This window comes from Myotis nattereri (genome assembly GCF_964212035.1).
Source record: "Myotis nattereri genome assembly, chromosome: 14".
NCBI lineage: Eukaryota > Metazoa > Chordata > Mammalia > Chiroptera > Vespertilionidae > Myotis > Myotis nattereri.
In genome coordinates this window covers 45,833,206-45,853,075 of record NC_138089.1, presented here as the reverse complement: position 1 = coordinate 45,853,075, position 19,870 = coordinate 45,833,206, and the positions used below count along the sequence as shown (strand labels likewise).

The 19,870-nt window shown below is 43.7% G+C and overlaps 1 protein-coding gene across 2 annotated transcripts in view; it reads left to right on the top strand.

Annotated features, from left to right (window-relative positions):
* Positions 1 to 4,125: 4,125 nt before the first annotated feature.
* The window catches only part of SLC4A7 (solute carrier family 4 member 7), an 83,953-nt gene continuing 68,208 nt past the window's right edge, over positions 4,126 to 19,870 (top strand). For both annotated transcript variants that reach the window (XM_081106183.1, XM_081106184.1), the window contains exon 1: positions 4,126 to 4,435. In XM_081106183.1, coding sequence (XP_080962309.1) covers positions 4,388 to 4,435 — 48 coding nt within the window. In that variant the 5' untranslated portion in view covers positions 4,126 to 4,387. The remainder of the gene's footprint in view (positions 4,436 to 19,870) is intronic.

Below are 19,870 nucleotides of genomic sequence, written 5' to 3'. Positions count from 1 at the left end.
ACAAAATATGCCTTGGCTCAAGAGAATGGCTGGGGGAAGATTGGCTGGGGGAAGATTATGCGTTTCTCAAGATAAAGATCTTGCCAAGAGGTTGTATCCAAGTCCCTGCTAGTATTACCTGCTGTTCCAGAAACTCAGGAAGTATCCTGAATTTGGGATATAGCTAAATGTCATTAATTTTAGGTGGTACAAGTTCATTGTTAGTGATAACCTTAGGTTCATTTTTCTCCTTTGTTTAGCAAATGTCTCCTTGTGCTATATTTTGGATAGATATTTAAAATACTTAAGAGAACAATTTGCCTTTCAGCACCTTGGAACATTTTATAGTCTTCTCCATTTGCATGAAAGCAATTTTAACACATTATCTTCTTCATTCACAACCATTACCTCGGGATGAACTCTGGCTGAGCTTGAATTAAGTGGGCAATTGAGAATAATAAATTCTATAATTCAGACCTTTACTACATTATTTTTCTAGCTGTTGGGATGAAGCGAGGAGTAGAAGACGTGCATGACAACACAGAGGTCAAAAAAATAACTGTGGACTAAATAAACCAAGGGCTTATTTTTATTTTTATTTTTGCAAGATGGATAAGAGAAACCTATTTTCTAGCATGGTCTTGCAAGCATCCTATCTAATAAAAGAGAAACATGCAAATTGGCTATAACCCCAACACCCTTCCCATTGGCTAATCAGCAGGATATGCAAATTAACTGCCAACCAAGATGGCGGCCGGCAGCCAGGCAGCTGAAGCGAACAGGAGGCTTGCTTGCTCCGGTGATGGAGGAAGCCAAGGTTCCTGGCCTGCTGCTGCCAGCCTCTGAGCTGCACTCTAAGCAACTATGTTGCAATTATAGAAGCTAAACAAGCTCCAGAGACCTGCTTTCAGCCAGCTTTGGCCTCAGAGCTTAGAGCTGCTGTGATGGCAACAGAGTTTCAATTATAGAAGCCAAACAGACCCAGAGCCTGCTTTCAGCCCTCAGAGCTGGAGCCGGCTCTCAGCTCTAGTGACAGCTATAGAAGGTAAATAAATCCCAGAATAAAAAAAAGAAAAAAAGGAGAGGCTGGGGGCTTCAGTTGCCCTCTAGCCTGAAAACGGATCTCAGGCCCTCACCCAGACTGGCCAGGCACCCCAGTGGGGACCCCCACCCTGAAGGGGGTGTGGCCAGCTGCAAACAGCCATCAGCCCGTCATCCAGGCTGGCCAGGCACCCAAGCGGGACCCCCACCCTGATCTGGGACACTTTCAGGGTAAACCAGCTGGCCCCCACCCATGCACCAGGCCTCTATCCTATACTACGGGCAGGGCGGGACAGCGCAAGCTGCCATCCGGGCCCCAGGTGCAGCCCTGGGCAGCAGGGTATAAGCCCTGCCCCCAGCCAGGACCCCTGTGTGCCACCTGAGCCTCCAGCTGGGACCCCCGTGCAGCCTAAGCCCCGCACTGCTAAGCCCCGCCCCCAGCCGGGACCCTATGACTATTGGAGAACAGGAAAGTGCCGCTGGGCCCTGGGTTGCTGTGGTGATCTGGCCATCGGTAAGTAAAAAAGTGTGGCCTATAGGCAGCCCCCAGCTGCGCCTGATCTGAGAGCAGGAAAGCAAGCCCGGCCTGAGGGCAGCCCCCAGCTGGGCCTGATCCGGGAACAGGCAAGCAAGCCCGGCCTGCAGGCAGCCCCCAGCTGTGCCTTCTCCCCAGTCGCCATGAGGATCCGGGAGCAGGAAAGCAAACCTGGCCTGCGGGCAGCCCCCAGCTGGGCCTGCTCCCCTGTTGCCATGGCGATCCAGGAGCAGGAAAGCCCGGCTTGCAAGTAGCACCCCCATCCTGGCCATAGCTCAAGGGAGAGTACAACATGCAGTGGAGGCCAGGAGCTTGAGAGATCAACACAGAGGGGCTCCTGCTAAAAGCCTCCATGGTGTTGCTGGGGGCAGGCCCCCAGCAGACACACACACACACACACACAGTGCCTGCTCTGAGCCTCCAATGTGGCTGGGGGCAGACCCCCAGTGGGGACACACACACACACACACACACACACACACACACACGGCAACTGCTTCGAGCCTACGTGGCGTGGCTGGGGGCAGGCCCTAGCAGACAGACACACACACACATACACACACACACACATGGGATGCCTGCTCCGAGCCTCTGCTGCCAGATTGTGGCCATCAGTAGGACATCCACTGAGGGCTCCCAGACTGTCAGAGGGGCAGGCTGGGCTGAGGGGACCCCCCCCCCAGTGCACAAATTTCGTGCACCGGGCCTCTAGTATATTTATAAGTCCTTCTGGAAATTGACTACATAGCTCTTTCAAAGGTCTTAGCTCCTACTTTGTTCCTGTTGCTACTTGGGCCATATTCTCAGCTGCCACCTGGTCTTGAAAGATGTTAGCCTCCTCTCTTTCCCCCCAAACATGTACTGAGATACACTAGGGCCAGGCACTCTTCTGGGGTTGCTAGAAATATAACAGCAAACACAAGAAATTTGCTGCTTGCATGAAACTTACATGAATGTGTGTGTGTGTGTGTGTGTGTGTGTGTGTGAGAGAGAGAGAGAGAGAGAGAGAGAGAGAGAGAGAGAACAAACAGTAAGCATAAAAAGCATAAAATATATAGAATGTTATAGGTGGACAAATACTGTAAAGATCTATAAAGCAGAGAAATGGGATAGAGGGTGTTCTGTATATGCTAATTACAGTTTTATGGCAGGGGACCTACATTTTAAGACAACCCAGTCTCTATTCACCTTAGAGACTGTTGTTATGAACACAAGTGATTGGCACCTCAGCCAAATTTTGGAGGCTTAAAATATTTTGGACCCCACTTATTCCATATTCTTTCCTTTCATTCTTGTTTCTTCTTTTCTTCTCTTTTCTTTATTGTTCTTCATCTTTGCTTAGTGAAGCATTAGAATGGTGCAATAGAAAGAGCAGTTCCACCGACTGGGACCTAACACCAGTCATTGCTGTGAGCCTCGGCTTCCTCAGCTGTGAGGTGGAGATAATAAAACACGGTGTGTTGTAGTGTTGTGACGATTAGAGATGAAGCATGTTTGCAAAATGTCAAAGTCTCTAATTGCAGGCCTCTTAAAAGGGTAGCAATGATAATAGAAGCACATTTGCTCCCGTACAAGTGAGAGAAGAAAGGGTGCCAGCCTCGAGGTAACTCCGGGAAATGAGAACAAAAGGGGACCAGGACTCAAACCAGGTAGAGTCATCCAGTATCCTCAACTATTTCCGACAAAGGCTTTACTAATATCCTATTGCAGACAAATAGGATGTGAGCTCCAGATCCGCCGTAATGGTTTCCTTCCATAGCACTGATTTAGCTCTTCTCAACGAAACCTTTCATCTTTTTTAAACACGCAAGAGAGCTCTGCTAACAATAATGCTTATAACAAGCATGCTATGTGTCAGGCACATTTATGGCTTGAAATTCACCTAGTTCTTCAATGACCCTGTGTGGCAGGTCCCTTCCTCATCATCCCCTGTTAGAAGGTATCCGAGAGACGAATTGAATGGGGGCCGCCGTGGGGCCGGTCAAGCGGCAAGCACACGACCATACCTGGCCAAGAGTACTCCCTCTTTCACAGGCGCGGAGTTGGGGTTCACGCCTACTGAACTGAGGGGGAAAAACTTGCAGGAAGCCTGGAGACCCGTTAGTTGCTTTGGGGTTCCCGTGAGCGCCCTTGAAAAGGGTGGCATCCCCCTTCCCTCCTGCCTTTAAAGAAGTTGGTTAGGAGCTAGGGGCGGCGGTGACCCCCCCCCACCCCACTTCTAAACTTCAGGGGAACCTCCGACCGGGAAAACCAGTTAGTCATTTCGTTACAGTCATTTCGGATTTTACAAAGAGGGGCGGGGCCTCCAGAGGAGGTGGCACGGGTGTGTGTGTGTAGGGACTCGTGCGCAACTCGCGAGCCGCCGATTGGCTGGGGCGGATGCCCGTCCCGCCTCCTCCCGACCCACCTCCGGGTGGCCTCGCGGCGGGCCCGCGGGTGCGCGGGGGAGGCTGGCGGTGCCAAACTGGCAGGGGGCGTGGCGCTGGGGGCGGGGCCCGGGCGTTGCGCGCGTCACGGGCGGCGGCCCCGCCCCCGGGTCCCTACGCGGCTCTCTCCTCCACCCCCGCCTTGTCCGGCTGCTCGCTCAGTTCTCACTCCACGTTCCACGCCGCGGCCTCGCTGCCCCGCGAGAGGCAGCCCCGCGCTCGCTGCGTGCGCCCGCGCGCCTCGCACCTCGCGCGCTCGCCCGGCTCTCCCCACGCGCGCGCGCCCCGCGCACGGACACACGTTCGTTTCCCCTCGCGCCTTCGGCTCTCGGCGGCGGCAGCGGCGGCGGCGGGAGGACTGCGCGGGGCCACACCGTAGCGGCCGCCGCGGGCTGGCCGGCCGGCCATGGAGGCAGATGGGGCTGGCGAGCAGATGAGACCGCTACTCACCCGGGTAACCAGCAGGGTGAGGGCGCCGCGGGCGGCGGGGTTCCTTGGCCGGGGCGGGGGGCGCGGAGCGAGGCAGACAAAGGCGGGGGGGCGCGGCGGACGTCGCGGTCTGGCCACCCCGTCCGGGCCCCGGCGCCCCTCTACCGCCCCGCGGCCGGCGCGGCTCTCCATCCCCTTTGTGTGGCGGCCCAGGGCGCGGGTGCGAGGGGCGGGCGGCGGCGAGCCGAGGAGGCCCGAGTCGGGGCGGCCGGCAGCGCGCCGCGCGCATCCTCGCCACCCGTATCCTCGGCGCAGCTGGGGCGAGACCCCGGCACCCCCGCAGGGCCCGGCCTCCCTCCCGGGACCCCGATCCTCTCTTCCTTTTTCTCTCTCTCTAGTGCTCGTCCCCTCATTCCCGTGCGCCCTCCCCGGCCGGGGTCTCGGTTCCGGTCGCCCGGGCGTTGGAGTTGAGATGAGCCCCTCGAAAGCCCATCTTCCTCCTCCCTCTAAGGAGGAGCTGGCTCCACCTGTCTCTATCCCCAGCCGGTGGTGAAGAGCTGGGGTGAATCTTCTCCTTCCCCCCCTCCTCCCTCCTCCCGCGTCCCTCCAGCCGGTCCGCTCTGCGCTTTGTTCGGTGAGTTCTCCGGCCGCGTGGACGGCCGCCCTCCCTCCTTCGCGGCCAAGGCTTCTGGTCGCTGCTGACGGTGCCGGGCCCGCCTCCTCCTCTTTTGGCGAAAACCGGAGGCGTCTGCGCCCGCCGCGGGCCAAGTGGGAAGAGGAAGGTGTCCGCAGCCTCCGCGCGGCGCCTCCTTTCATCAGCCCGGCGACATCGCGGTTCCCGGAGGGGGCGGCTGGCTCTGGCTTCAGGCTCAGCGGCCGCGGGCAGTGGGGGTGGGCTTGCCAGAGGTCGGCGTGCCCCTCTGGGGTGCTGGCCCGCCAGCCACACCGCGCTCCGGAGACGGACTTCCTGCTCTCGCGCGGGATACATGTGTCCCCAGCAGTGGGGACTCTCTTCTCCCTCCGTCGTTCCCGGCTCAAGGCGCATGGAGGTGTAACACATTTTCCGATTCCCCGTTCTGACTCTGTGACCAGCAAAAAGGGAGGTTTGCCGTGAAAAAATTTTCCAGCCTTTCACCATTTAGCAGGGAAATTGCTTTTCACGTGTTGGTGTTCATGATTTTCCTTAGCACTCCCCGCCCCACCCCCGCGTCCCCGAGTCTTTTTAAGGATGATTGGAAGGCCCTGGAGAGTAGTCATTCATCATTTTAGTCTGTTTCATTTATAAATTTCCAAGACATGGAGAAAAACTGAATCTCTAGACAGTGAAGTCATTATGGAGCAGTGGTTCCTGAGGTCATTCATAGTGATGGTCATGGAATCTTCTGTAATTGTGTGCCCTTGGAGTAAACTGTCTTAGCGCCTTCTCTAATGGTGTGTATCACGTAGTGTTGTTTGCTCTTAAATGTATTATTTGCAAATTTTCAGTTCGGACCTGCAAAGAGCACCCGAGTTTTCATAAAGCTGGATAGGGCCTGTGATGTCTTCTCAAATATTGCCTGCTTAGCTAGCAGAGAAGCACATGATCATGTCATTGCCTTCCAAATCATTCATTCATTCATTGCAATAACATTTGGAACCTGTTGTGTAGTTTCCAACAAGACAGAACCAGCTCTACTCAACAGAACTTACATTAAATTACACTTACAAGTGACTCAGGAATGATCAAACACTATATATCTTTTTAATTTAAATTCTTTATTGTTTAAAGTATTATGTAAGTCTCCCTTTTCCCCATTGACCTCTCCCTGGTGCCCCCACCCCCCTAGCTCATGGCCCCCCCACCCCCACCCCCGTGTCCATTGATTATGCTCATATGAATGCATACAAGTTCTTTGGAGATCAAAGACTATTAATGGCATGGCAGGGGAGCCCTTTGGAAGGGTCTGCCTTCTAAATCTTTGGGGAAATACGACTTAAGGAAGTAAACATACAAATCAGAAATACAAATAAAATATAAGAAACTATTGTACAGTCACAAAATAGGATGGGAGAACAGGAAAACTGGTTTAAGTAATAGAGAACACTGTAACTTGAAAACGGACAAGAGGAACTATTTGCTTACTGATTTTTTTCCTCTTCTAGTAAATGAAAGTCATAAAAATGGAAGATAATTATATTCATCAGTCGTAACTTCTCCAACTCATGCCAACTGCTTAGCATAGCCAAAAAAAGGAGCATAACATTCATAAAATGCTACCTTAGGTATGTAATTATGCAAACATTTTTGAATAAATTGGTGGCAGTTTATAGTCTGAAATTTGAGCTCGTCTGTTTCATAATTTAGGCTCAAAGATTATTTTTCCTTCTAAAATTCTGTAATTTCTCATTGATCATAGTTTTGGGATAGAGAGGAAAGTCATATCTTATAAAAATACAACCTTTGTTTGCTTTGTTACAAAAACTTATCATTGTAGGCCTCGCTTAGAATTGATTTAACTCTCAGTCTTATTTTCTGGTATAGATTAAATCCTGTTAGAACAAGTAGCATTGTTTAGAAGGTTCTCAAGTCTTAGCAAATGTTCTTTTAAACAGTACCTGATTTAATACAGTTCTGTTACCACTGCAGTTTTGGGGCTGTCCCATGAATTTTATTGTAAGATTTCATTCATTTTATGAGTATCTACTACATGCCAGGCACTGGGGTTAGAGGCAAAGTACTAGACAGAGACCTAACCGTACTGAATGTATTTGGGCATGTGTAGTGAACACAGGGGTAGCGCTTGCATTCTTCCTAATTTCATTTGTGAGCACCAGTGAAAACATTTTCATGAGTCTGCTAGAAATACATTTTTAAAAAGTAGTCATTGGGATAGATGAAAGATATTAACAACCCAATATGAGTTCAGCGGTGATTGTCAAGCAGGAGGTTTTTGATAAGTCTGTAAGTATCTCGTCCGGCATCTGTGGTTAGCTATTGATAGTTTCAGAGATAATGTGTATCCCAGGCATAATATCAGGATTTGAAGTTACCTTTTTGCCTTATTGCTGGTATATCTGGGGGCCACAATCCATGGAGTTGTAATAAGGGGGAGACAGCAAATCTGTTAGCTGTGCAAATGAAACTGTATAACAATTCATTGTGTTGTGTTGAAGAATTGTTTTTTGTGATAATTGAGGCCGGGAAGTACACAGATTTCCTTCTAAGAGAGCTTAGGCTATGAAAATTAGAGTGTTTTGTAACACTAGACTCCTGTTACTTGAGTAGGTTAAAAATCGAAAGCCAAAGTAACCTGGTGTTGGAGGAACCTGGTATATTATTTTAGTGGTATGTGGTGTGCTAACCAATATATTCTAAAACCTTGGTCGTTAACACTTGTCAACATCCTGTGGTGGGTTGTTTTTCTTCCTCTTTCTTTCCCCTTCTGTCTTACTGTATTTTACCATAAATATGATCTTTGATAGGAACTGCAACTGACAAAAATGGGCCATTAATATAAAAAAAAGCATACAGGTGATTCATAGGGTTAATGTTATAGATTAGTCAGTCTGGCTTTTGACTTACTATATTATAGCTTCCTTTTATTGATGACAGGTTCTTTCTCTAGGTATCACTTTTTGAGCATACAGTATTTTTAGTTTTGCAGTAAGAATGTATCAGTAGTAAAGATTTGCGTTTACATATAAGAACGCAATTAGTCCCCCCTTTCCTTAGCTCCCCTTTTGAATGAGAAGTTTTGATCCCTGTGTAAAGCAGGTAGCTATGCCAACATTCTAGTTTACAATGAAGTTTGCCTCTATTTTTGTTTAGCGGACAACTTTGGGTATTTTGTTGAGTGACATGTGTAGAATTTTACAGCTTGGGGAAATTTAGGATTATTGGAATGATAATGATAACAGGCCATGAAGGGGTCTGTGGTTGGCATATTGTTATGGTAGTCCCGCAGTGCTGCTGCTAACAGTCTGCCTGAGGGCAGAAGGCTAGCATATTGGAGTAGTGCTGGGTTCTAAATGAGTGGCTCTCTGCTTCCATGGGCTAGGCATTTTTAACTAAATGCTGAGATGAGAGTGGCTAAACACTTCTTCACCGCTGCTTAAGAAGATGATATGGTATGTCGTAGATTTGCATTTTTATCTGGAACTAATATGCCAGCACAGAAAGGTCCTAGAGTGGCTATTTTAAGATGATTTTAAAATTTCCTTTTAAAAAGGACATTGTAAAATATTTCAGTTTTTCTTAAGCTGTAGTTTGGATTTTAGTAAGTTCATTTAAGCAGGGGTTGTTTTCTTTTTTTGACAGTATTTGACTCAATGGTAAAGCGCATTTCACAGTGAAATAGAAAAGATGCTTTAGTGTTTTAAATATGCTTTCCCACAGTTACTTGATAGGATTTACTTTGCTTGCTATCATTAATTGTTAAACATGATCCATGTGAATATGCTTTCTTTGCTTCGCACCAAGTACTCTCTTCATGTTGAATTCTCTGCTGTTTGTTCATTAGCTTTGCATGCAAAGTGTTCTGGGTTTCCTCTTAGTATTTGGAGTATTAATGGTGCCATAGATAATATAGCACTGTCTATTTAAAATTGCTTTAAAAATTGATGTGACCATGGTGACAATGGATGGATCCCAATGGTTCATGAAGCCCCAGAAACTGAAAAATTTTATGCTTATATGCATTCTTTCCAGGAAGGGTCAAATAACTTTACATTCATATCTCAAAGGGTTTTATAATTAAACCAGCTAAGGAATGCCATCTCCAAAAATGAGCTCAGCTTGCTTTTGTGCCTTCCTTAAAAAGTTCACACTCTTATATTTTGCTTAAACAGAAGACAATGATTATTACATCCACCCCAGTATTTGCTAAAGTGTGTTTTGCAGAATACAACATCTACAGAATGTTTTGCCATAGAATCTTTCTAAAGCCAAGTAAGTTTGGGAAATACTACATGCTATACTTTTTGGAGATTTACAACATATAATGGTATATTACATTGTGTAATGGTATACGAGAAATCTTGTAATAAATACCTTAAACTTGGATGGGGAGAGAATGCAGCCATGTGAGGTGGGACTTTCTAATGGTTCTTATAAAATATGAGCAGTAGGTCACTAATATGTTGTACTTTAAGTTTAAGAAGGCAAGTCCTGTGATATTGATAATTCGCTTTGTTAAAAAGCAACAGGAGAGATTTGGGAAATGTATCACGTAAGAAGATGCTTTGGAAGCAACCTGATAGGGCACTAGTTGAATAAATTATGGTATATTCACACCATGGGATACTATGATACTACAGATATAAAAAAAGAATGAGGATGGATGATCCCTTTTTACTGAAGTGGCAAGATCTCTAGGATAAATTGATTTAAAAAGGCAAGGTGTGGGACAGAGAATCCTGTACAGTGCTTTATTCTAAGTGGGGGATAAGAAAGTATAATTGTATTTACTAGTATTTGTTTGTGTGTTTTTTTGTTAATCCTCGCCTGAGGATATTTTTTTCCATTGCTTTCCTGAGAAAGTGGAAAGGAGGGAGGGAGAGGGAAAGAGAAACATTGATTTGAGAGAGACACATTGACCACATTGACTGGTTGTCCCGCAGGCGCCCCAACGACGGGCCAGGCATGGAACCCGCAACCCAGGTACGTGCCCTTGACTGGGAATCAAACCCGAGACCCATTGGTGCTCGAGCTGTTGCTCTAACCACTGGGTAACGCTGGCCAGGGCAGTATTTGTGTAAATGTACTGGAAAGATAAACAAAGACCTAATAAAAATGGTTGCCATAGAGGGTGTGAGGGGGACAGGAATTGAAACAGGAGCAGGAATAAAATTTCAGTGCATACCTTTCTATACAGTTTCAATTTTTGAACCATGCAAGTGTGTTATCTATTCAGTAAAGTAGGATGATCTGTTATATTGCTTTATATCAGGGTTTAGCATACCCAATGCTTTTCTGAGAGAGATATGACTGTTGATGTAGATTAATATACTAGGAACTGCTCCACTCTTTGTTATTAAGGTACCACATAAATACTAAAGTTGTTAATGCAAGGCTCAGTACAACCACATACTACATGCCTAATGATACTGAATGCACAAGTCCTTCGGAAATTTTGAATTTGCACGTTACTGATGTCCTGATCCTCCTCTCACTTGCAACTCCTTTCTAATCAGGGATTTAGACTAGTTGAGGAGTAAATAGATGGCAGCATGGGGGAGGAGACTGAGGTTGCTGTAATAAATGAAGTGCCGTAGGCATAAGGAAATAACTGCTTGCTTACATATATGATTTTAAACTTAGAAATTTTTTTACTGCGTGATTTTTATACTTACCACTGACTGAGGATAATAAATATTTTTGAAATGACCCAGATGAATTACAATTAATTGTTGAGATTACGGTGGCACAGTTGCAGGGGGCACTCAGTATTCGCATATTTCTCTGTTTTTGCTCCAGGAGGCACCGTTTACCTTGAGTACAGTGGAACATGGTCACTCCTTGAGTTGTGCAACATGGTTACTACCAAGCACTGCGGGGAGACATCTCTGTAACCATAGGTTCCTCATGTTGTTACACATATTCCATGTGCAATGTCTGTCCCTACACTTTAAAAAGTTAGGTAAAAATAAGACCAAAGAAATGATTTCCAGTCTTTAGAAGCCAATATTTGAAAAAGGTAGACAGCCATTTTTTCCTCTCCTGCAAGTATTTTTCTATTTTCATTTGGGTGTAAACCGCAGTGATGTTCCGAGACTGCAGTACCTCCCATGAAATAGCCTCCCCTAAAGCTTCCCGCACTCGTCCTCTGATCTGGGTGGGAGGAGGTACATCATGTTTCTCACGTTGATGCGAATCACTGATCTAGAATTTATGGTTTTGTCCTTTGCTGTGGGCAAGTTAGTGAAGAACTGACTTTTTTTTTTAATCTTTATTTTTGAAAGTATTACATATGCCCTCCTTTTCCCCCCATCGACCCCCTCCAGGCCACCTTCACCACCCCCAACCCCCCACCCCAGGCCTTCACCACCCCACTGTCTGCGTCCATGGGTTATGCATATATGATCACCCCGCCTTCCCTCCGAGATTCTGCACTCTGTTCCATGCTTCCATGTCTCTGGATCCACAGTGAAGAACTGACTTTTTAGAGAACGCCTGCTTTGAGTTATGCATTTTGTTAAGCATTTGTTAATCACTTATCATCTGTGAACTCATGGGCAGAGAGGCTTTTGAGAATTTCTCAGGCCATACAGTTAGTAAGAGGCTAAGCCAGTGGTTCTCAACCCTGGCTGCACATTAGAATCACCTGGGAATCTTGTTAAAATCCTGATTTCTGGGCCTCATCATTAGTAACAAAGAAACAGAATTTCCGGAGGATGAGGCCCAGAAATCAGGATTTTAACAAGATTCCCAGGTGATTCTAATGTGCAGCCAAGGTTGAGAACCACTGGGCTAAGCTGAGATTTGAACCCATGGTGGATGCCAAATCACTGCTCAGCCCCTCATCTGTAGGCTGGAGTAAACAGTCAAAGATCCCTGTTTGTCAGTACCACTTAAAGTTAAGGATATCAGATAATTTTACTTGTATGATACATGAAAGCTCGGTTTGTCTCAGTCATTCGAGTTGACTGTAGTTTACTTCTCTAAGAGGTTTCATTATAACTTTTGTGAATTTGTTGCTAATGTTATAGCAAATATTTCGGTGATATTTGCCTCTGCCTCCAGGTTCCGTGGGGGCTGGGATAGAATTTTTCTGGATCATTGCTAAATCCTCAATTAGGTCTCTTCCAGGGTTTAACACATAGAAAGTATTCAGTGAATATTTGTTCAGTGGATGAATGCTAGCATAACATGAAATGGTAAGGTTGAAGTTGAATATGCCTCTAGTTAACTGCTTAATCAGTCAGTTAATAAATTAGATAGTGTTTTTGTGGTTACCATGAAGACTCCTACTTTGCTTAATATAACTGCCAATAGAAGAGAATGTTTCTTGCCTTGGTTCTATTGAAAGGGGGCGGGGGGGGGGGTGCATTGGATAAATACAGCTTGGATTGATTCCGAAGTAAGAGTACTTAACATTTTTTTTTTTTCTTAGCCTGAGATAGAGTTTTAGGCGAAGTGAATAATAAACACATTAAAATGAAAATTTTATGACTTAAGATATTTTCACAAGTTTTAAATACATTTAAATTGATTGTTGGAAAGCAGAGGGTGGTCTAAATTATATATTAATACTTGTGTAATATTTGCTTTAAGAAAATCCATGACTTTTAATGTATGTGTCTATAAAGGACCAATAGCAAGACAAGGGATTTAAATGCCAGATACTATGCCAGCTGTTATGCATATCGGTTTGAAATTGTGCTATTTTATTCTTTAGAACTGTCACATAGAATTTTTTTTCTGTTTGTCTTTTACTTTTATGGTTTTTGAGGTTCATGGTCTCCCTTCCTTCCTGGTCTTTGCGTCGCTAACTTCCCAGTCCATGCGCCAGTGTTTGCACAGGTGATATAACTGGCCGGCGCACCGACTCAGTCCTTTCAGTAGTATTCTGTACTTGTTTTTGTTTTGCTTATGATTGTTCCCGAATGACCTCCTGATATGTTCGGGAAGAGCTTCCTCATCCATTCTTGCACCTGCCATTAGCAGTATCATCAGGATAATGTTCTCTTAGGAGCTTGTTTATATCTGGGCAAGTTGGTCTCCTTTCTGTTAGGAATAAGGGATTCATTCAGACTAAAATTGGCCTTCATTTGGTCTCTCATTTTATTGTATTGGACTGTTATTATTAGGTAATAGGAAATTCACTAAACATCCACAAGCCCCAACCCTCATGTTAAAAACAAGATAAAATTGGGGGGTAACTTAACAACTTAGCCTCTGGCGTAGCAGGTACATGTTTGGGTTTCAGATACACCTGAGCTCCCTGTTCCTTAATCTGCCACCAGGTGACCTTGGGCAGCTAACATCTTTGAGTTTCTTTTTTTCTTATCAATAAAATTGAAATTATAATATCTACAGAGCTTCTTCAGGATCAGGGAAAAATATATACTATATAAAATGATAAATGTTTTCTTGGAAACTTGTTATTAATTATCCCGTGGTTCTTGTGAAATACCTCATGTAACAAAGTTCAAAGAGTTACTGTACATATTGATTGAGAAATAGATTAAAAAATATCCTTAAGTCTTGAGGTCTTCTGGATAGCTCTGTGGCAAAGGGTCACGCATGAGGTAAAACCGTCTTCCTCCTGTGTTTCTCCTTTGCTCCCACACTACTACCACACCCAACCCTTCTGACACCAGAGGTGTGGGGGTTTTCCCCACACCAAGCAATTCTGGGACACCAGCTGGGTGTCCTACAATTCATCTCAATTCTGACAGTACCTACTTGGAGATAGTATTAGACCCCAAAGGTCAACCGCTCAGTCTCACTAGGCTACCTCCCTCCCCTCTTCAGATGCCAATTGCAAGTCCAGGTTGTCCCCTGTGCTTCTGGCTGATGAACTATAAAGCGGAGGTTCCTACCACCTCCTTTGAATCGGTTGATTTTTTTTAAGATATATATTTTATTGATTTTTTACAGAGAGGAAGGGAGAGGGATAGAGAGTTAGAAACATCGATCAGCTGCCTCCTGCACACTCCCCACTGGGGATGTGCCCGCAACCAAGGTACATGCCCTTGACCGGAATCGAACCTGGGACCCTTGAGTCCGCAGGCCGACGCTCTATCCACTGAGCCAAACCGGTTAGGGCTGATTCGGTTGATTTGCTAGAGCTTCTCACAGAACTCGGGAAGACAGTTTACCAGTTTATTCTGAAAGGGTATGTTAAAGGATACAGATGAACATCCAGATGGAAGAGATGTGTAGGGGAAGGTGCGGGAAAGGGCATAGAGCTTCCATCATGCCTTCTCCAGGTGGGCCGCTCTCCCATTGCCTCCACCAACTGGAAGCTCTTTGAACCCTTTTGGGATTTGCCATGAAAGGCTTCATCTGTAGGCATGACAATCATTAACTCCATTTCTAGCTCCTCCCCCCTGTCTGGAGAATGAAGGGTGAGGCTGAAAGTTCCAAGCTTCTAATTAATCATGGTTTGGCCTTTCTGCTGACCAGCCCCATCCAGGAGCCTACCACAAGTCACCTTCTTAGAACAAAAGATCCTGCTATCACCTAGGAAATTCCAAGGGATTTAGGAGCTCTGCGTGGAACCAGGGACAGAAAACAATATTTATTTTTTATATTATGTCACAGGTTAGATAGTGGTTATTGAACTTAGCATTACAGCTTAGCATTCAATTTAAAAGAATATCATTACATTTTGACAAAAATGTTTAGAAGTTTGAAGCCTAATACTTTCATTTGATTTTAACCGTTTGACAAAAGATTTAAAATGTGAAATAGGTCTCTCCTTTTAAAAGTAGAGTACTGCCTTGGCTGGTGCGGCTCAGTTGGTTGAGTGCACCAAAAGGTTGCCAGTTTGATTCCTGGTCAGGGCAGTCCATGCATGTTATGACCTAACATTGATGTCTCTCTCTCTGTCTTCCCCCTCCTTACCTCCCTCCCATTCTCTCTAAAAATCAATGGAAAAAATAATCCTCTGGTGAGGATTAACCAAAGAAACAACAACAAAAAACAAGTTTGATACAGATAAGATATAAATAAAGGTAATTTTATTGATTAGAAATCAAAACAGAGTATTTTAATATAATGATCTTATAGTAAAATATGGGCCCCCCAGAATTTAGAATTCATATTGGAACTGTGATGGGCAGAGGTGGGGGATAACATCATAAAGGGGTGAGGGAAAGAATTTTCATTTAATTTTATTTCAGATCACAGGAAAATGCCAATAGCATGTTTTACATAATTGCATTTATTCAAATTTTATGTTAACTTATTTTGCTATTATCTCTTAATTGCATTGGTTTAGCAATAAATGGGTTTAAAAGTTTAAGTGATGAATATTGAGTGAGTTAGCCATGGGGTATTGTTTTATACTTACAGGGCCTATGTTTCCACAGATATGATTGTGAACTTCAAGGGGCCGTTTATAGTTTGGTGGCAGTGAACTTCAGGTCATCGGGGATCACTGCATCTCTGCATCTACAGTAGGTGGAGATATCTGATTGGAAAAATAAATCATGTTCATTGAGAACATTTTTGTAGAAAGCCAAACTGATATCATTTCTGTTTTATTTTTCAAGCTGCCTCAAGTGAATGCACATATCCTATATAATAAAAGGCTAATATGCAAATTGACTGAACGGCAAAAAAAAAAACGGTTGCTATGACGTGCACTGACCACCAGGGGCAGACGCTTGACAATAGGAGCTGCCCCCTGGTGGTCAGTGCACTACCACAGGGGGAGCCCCACTCATCCAGAAGCTGGGCTCATGGCTGGTTGGCGCAGCGGCAATGGCGGGAGACTCTCCTGCCTCCACAGAAGCACTAAGGACCCCTGGGGGATGTCCTACTGCCGGGAGCGGGCCTAAGCTGGCAGGCGGACATCCCCCAAGGAGTCCCAGACTGTGCATGAATGTCCTGGACTGGGCCTCTAGTATTATAATGAATGAGCATTGGTAGACTAATTTGTTTGGGTCTGTTGGTAGGGGTTGTTTACTGTTCAAAGCCTTAGATCACTTTAGAGTACAGCTTCTGCTTCTGTTTGTCATCTAATATAAGTGAACTTGACCTGTGGTTTACAGAGTGCAGGTCTGGGGCCTTTAATCAGAACTTTTTACTCACTGTGTTGATTGTGAATTAAAAGTTTTAACTTTGCTCCCCCTCACCCCTACCCACACCCGCCCGCCTTGTCCTCCATTATTCTGAGTAGCTATGGAACTAAAACTCTGACCAACCTCTGCTTGTTCAGCTTTTCAAGTAGTTGTTAAATAAAACATAGGGAGGGTTTTCTCAAATGTTCATTCTCTGAACCTTCTCTACTATTTTCAGAACTGCAGGTTGTGACTTTCCATTGATTTGAAAAAACGATTTATTGGATTATCACAAGTATTTAAAGACTAAAAGGCAACAGAGTAGACAGTAACAGAACATGTTGCAGGTGGTAAGGACACATAGTGTGTGAAACTTTTTTGTCTTATGTATACATACATAGACATGTAATCAGATATGTATGTGCTGTATTTCCAGAGCTTGCTATTAAATGTATTTCTTCTCAGGGGTTGCTATTCAAAAAGGAAGAGGAAATTGATTTCTGTAGATGAGCATTTGATTACATTCTTTTGGGATAATATACATATATAGTATAATATGTACATATCTATATATCTATAAACATTTCCTCGTTAAAAATTTTAACATTCAAGTAAGTATTGAGATTAAACATGTCTAAATGCTACATCAAAAAGTTTTTATATTGGAAAATTTAACTTCATGTTTTGTTAACAGTAGCTTACTGGGTTCATGTATATTAAGTGAGGTGTCATGAGAAGGAAGAACTGCCAGTGGATTTTCTCTGTTCAATATCAAACTCGCGTCAACTGTTTCAGCTTTTAGACTCATGGACAAAAACAAAAATTGGAGTATCTGAAATTAGAAAGACTTTGTTCAGTCAGTTTGACCCAGAAGTACCAGAAATAGTGCAATATATTGAATGAGATCATTTGGAAAGGACTTATGGAAAACTCTATTGATAAAATCTTATCTTTAGGAATGTAGCAATTGAATCATTACTCTATTACTGTACATTGACTGCTTTGAGTTTTTGGAAGAGGCAAGATGATAAGCATGGAATGCTTAATGACACTGAACTATAATTCTTATATATTTTATGTGTAAGTAAAAAATAGAACGAACTTGAAAGACAAGTATTGTTTATGGTGTAGGATTACCCTAGAGAGTTAGTTGTTTTTTTTTAAGAGAATTCTGAAGTACATTCCATTGGGTTCAACAGTTTATGATGTAGGAAGGAATGAGAGATTCTGTTTGATAAGCTATAATTTAAAACTCTGTATTTGCAGTTTAAGTATCTGAAAGTGAAAAAAGCAGAATAAGTTCCTGTATGATTCTGGTTTTTTTTTTTTCTTGTTGTGTCTTCAATGGAAGGAAATGTAATATTAAATATTATTAATATTGAATGTTGAAATAGATCAAAAGTTAGTATTGAATGTCTCTTGGAGGTGGAAATTAAGGGTAAATAGCTGGTCACAAAGAGCCTGCATTATATTTGGAATGAAAGTATTTTTAAGTATCGGAATTTCTCTTTTTATAAAAGCTGCTTCTTACACAGATCAGTGGAATGATTATCCCTAAAAGAGGTAAATTATTTTGCAGGAATTGGACAATATCTCATTGTTTTTCTGAGACTATCAAGTGGATAGCAACACTTCAATTAGTGCCCTCGGTGTTTGGTTTTTTAACTGTAAAGATGGTTGCAGTGAAAATTATTTCCACATAATTGAGATTTAGGTTCTTGATGAGTTTAAATGTGGGCATGGCTATCATCTTACCAGAAGTTCTCTAAATTACTGCAGTTCTAGAACGGAGTCCCTTTAGAGCAGCGGTTCTCAACCTGTGGGTCGCGACCCCTTTAGGGGCCGAACAACCCTTTCACAGGGGTCGCCTAAGACCATCGGAAAACACATATATAATTACATATTGTTTTTTGTGATTCATCACTATGCTTTCATTATGTTTAATTTGTAACAATGAAATTGGGGGTCACCACAACATGAGGAACTGTATCAAAGGGTCGTGGCATTAGGGAGGTTGAGAACCACTGCTCTAGAGGTTTTCAAGCATAATCAGTGTTTGAACTTTTGTTGACTGTTAGGTCCTCAATGGAAGCATTATAGGAATTTATGCCTCTTTATATTTTACAGTGTCATTCATGGGATTCAGGAACCAGTATTCGCCCATAATTTTTATGCTTTAAATTTTGAGGCTCTCTAGTTGCTTGTTTCCCCACCCCACTATTTGTACTTTTTACCATATCCAGTTACCATTCATCACCCATGTATATTTTATTTAAATACCTACACTGTTACCAATTTTTTCAAAATCCTTTTTTTTTTTTTTTGAAAGGTATTCATGCAGAGACTTGTCAGGGCTTTTAAAAATAAAATCATTAAGTAGGTGGTTTTTCTTACTTTTTCTTTCTGTGTTCTCACTTGGAACCCCTGCGATCTCGTGCTTTGGAACCTCACCTAGACTTGCCCACTGTGAACAGTAGCCACCGCCTTTCTCATTCTTTGCATTTAAACACTCACTGCTGCTCAGTGCTGTGTGAGAAATTGAGACAGACATCCCATAAAGATTTACTCTTTCCAGGGTTCAGTAAGTTCAGAGGACATGATATTTGTAAAAAGTTAAAAAATAATATTTGTACCATAGGGGTATCTGCAAGTGTTAGTCACTTTGTAAAATACATTGATTTAAAAAAATAATCTTCAAATTTATTATAAATGAGGGTGATGTGCACATTTTTGATATTTGCTAATAGTTTATTTACTCGCGTTGTGAGTAAAGTAGAGAACATAACAGGTCAGAACATAACCCTGTCAGTAACGTGTAACAGTATAATAACATTGTTCCTATTTTACACGTGAGGAATAAAAAGATTAGGCCTCTGCTCAGGGTCACATAGCTAGTGGGTGGAGGAGTCCGAGTTCAGACCCAGCTCTCAGGCCCCAGAGCGGGGCGCTGAATGCCCTTGACCATCTATTAATAACCTTGCCGGGGACAGTGCTCACAAAGCAACCTAGAATACCTCTTATTTTGTGCTTGGTAGAGTATCTTTTTGTTAATATGAATGTAAACATTTATTTGACTGTGTACTGGATATGGCTCGTGTGTTCTAAACGTTAAAAGGTCATGGTTTTCCTTGTTATTTAGCCAGTTTTTTCCCTCTCCCTGCTGAGAAGACTGATTAAAAAAAAAGAACGTTTTTATTATCTTAGTGTATGTGTTGAACATATAAAACCCTGCTCTTTGGAAGCGTGTGCTGTATCGCTGAATTACCCTATGTCCGTCTTCCCTGGTATCTACTAATGCTCACTCCCCGTCTTGTATTGAAAAAGTTGGCACCTGACTCAGTCTTCTTGTAGGTCTCCCAGGGGAAGGCCTTGTCATTATGGGTTGTTTGAGAGTGAAAAATGGGGTGATCTGTTTTAGTTTGTTGATTTTCTCCTCGACTGGGACCCCCACTCCCATTCTGTAATGCACATGGATGGCCTCATGTGCTGGAGCGTCTCTAGATGCCAGTTCCTAAATTTGGATATTTAAGTCTGACCATAATCTCCCTTCCATCCCCAGCTCTCTCACTCTGCTTTTTATTTTTTGAACTTCGAAGCTCTTCAATCACTTAACTCACCTTTTTTTTTTTTTTTTTGTATTTTGTGTTTTTGTTTTTTGTCCCTCTTCGTCCACTTCTCTACGCAGTTTAGAATCCATGGCCCAAAGTTAGCAGAAGATACCAGAAGGGGACTCTACCCACTGCCCCTGTCA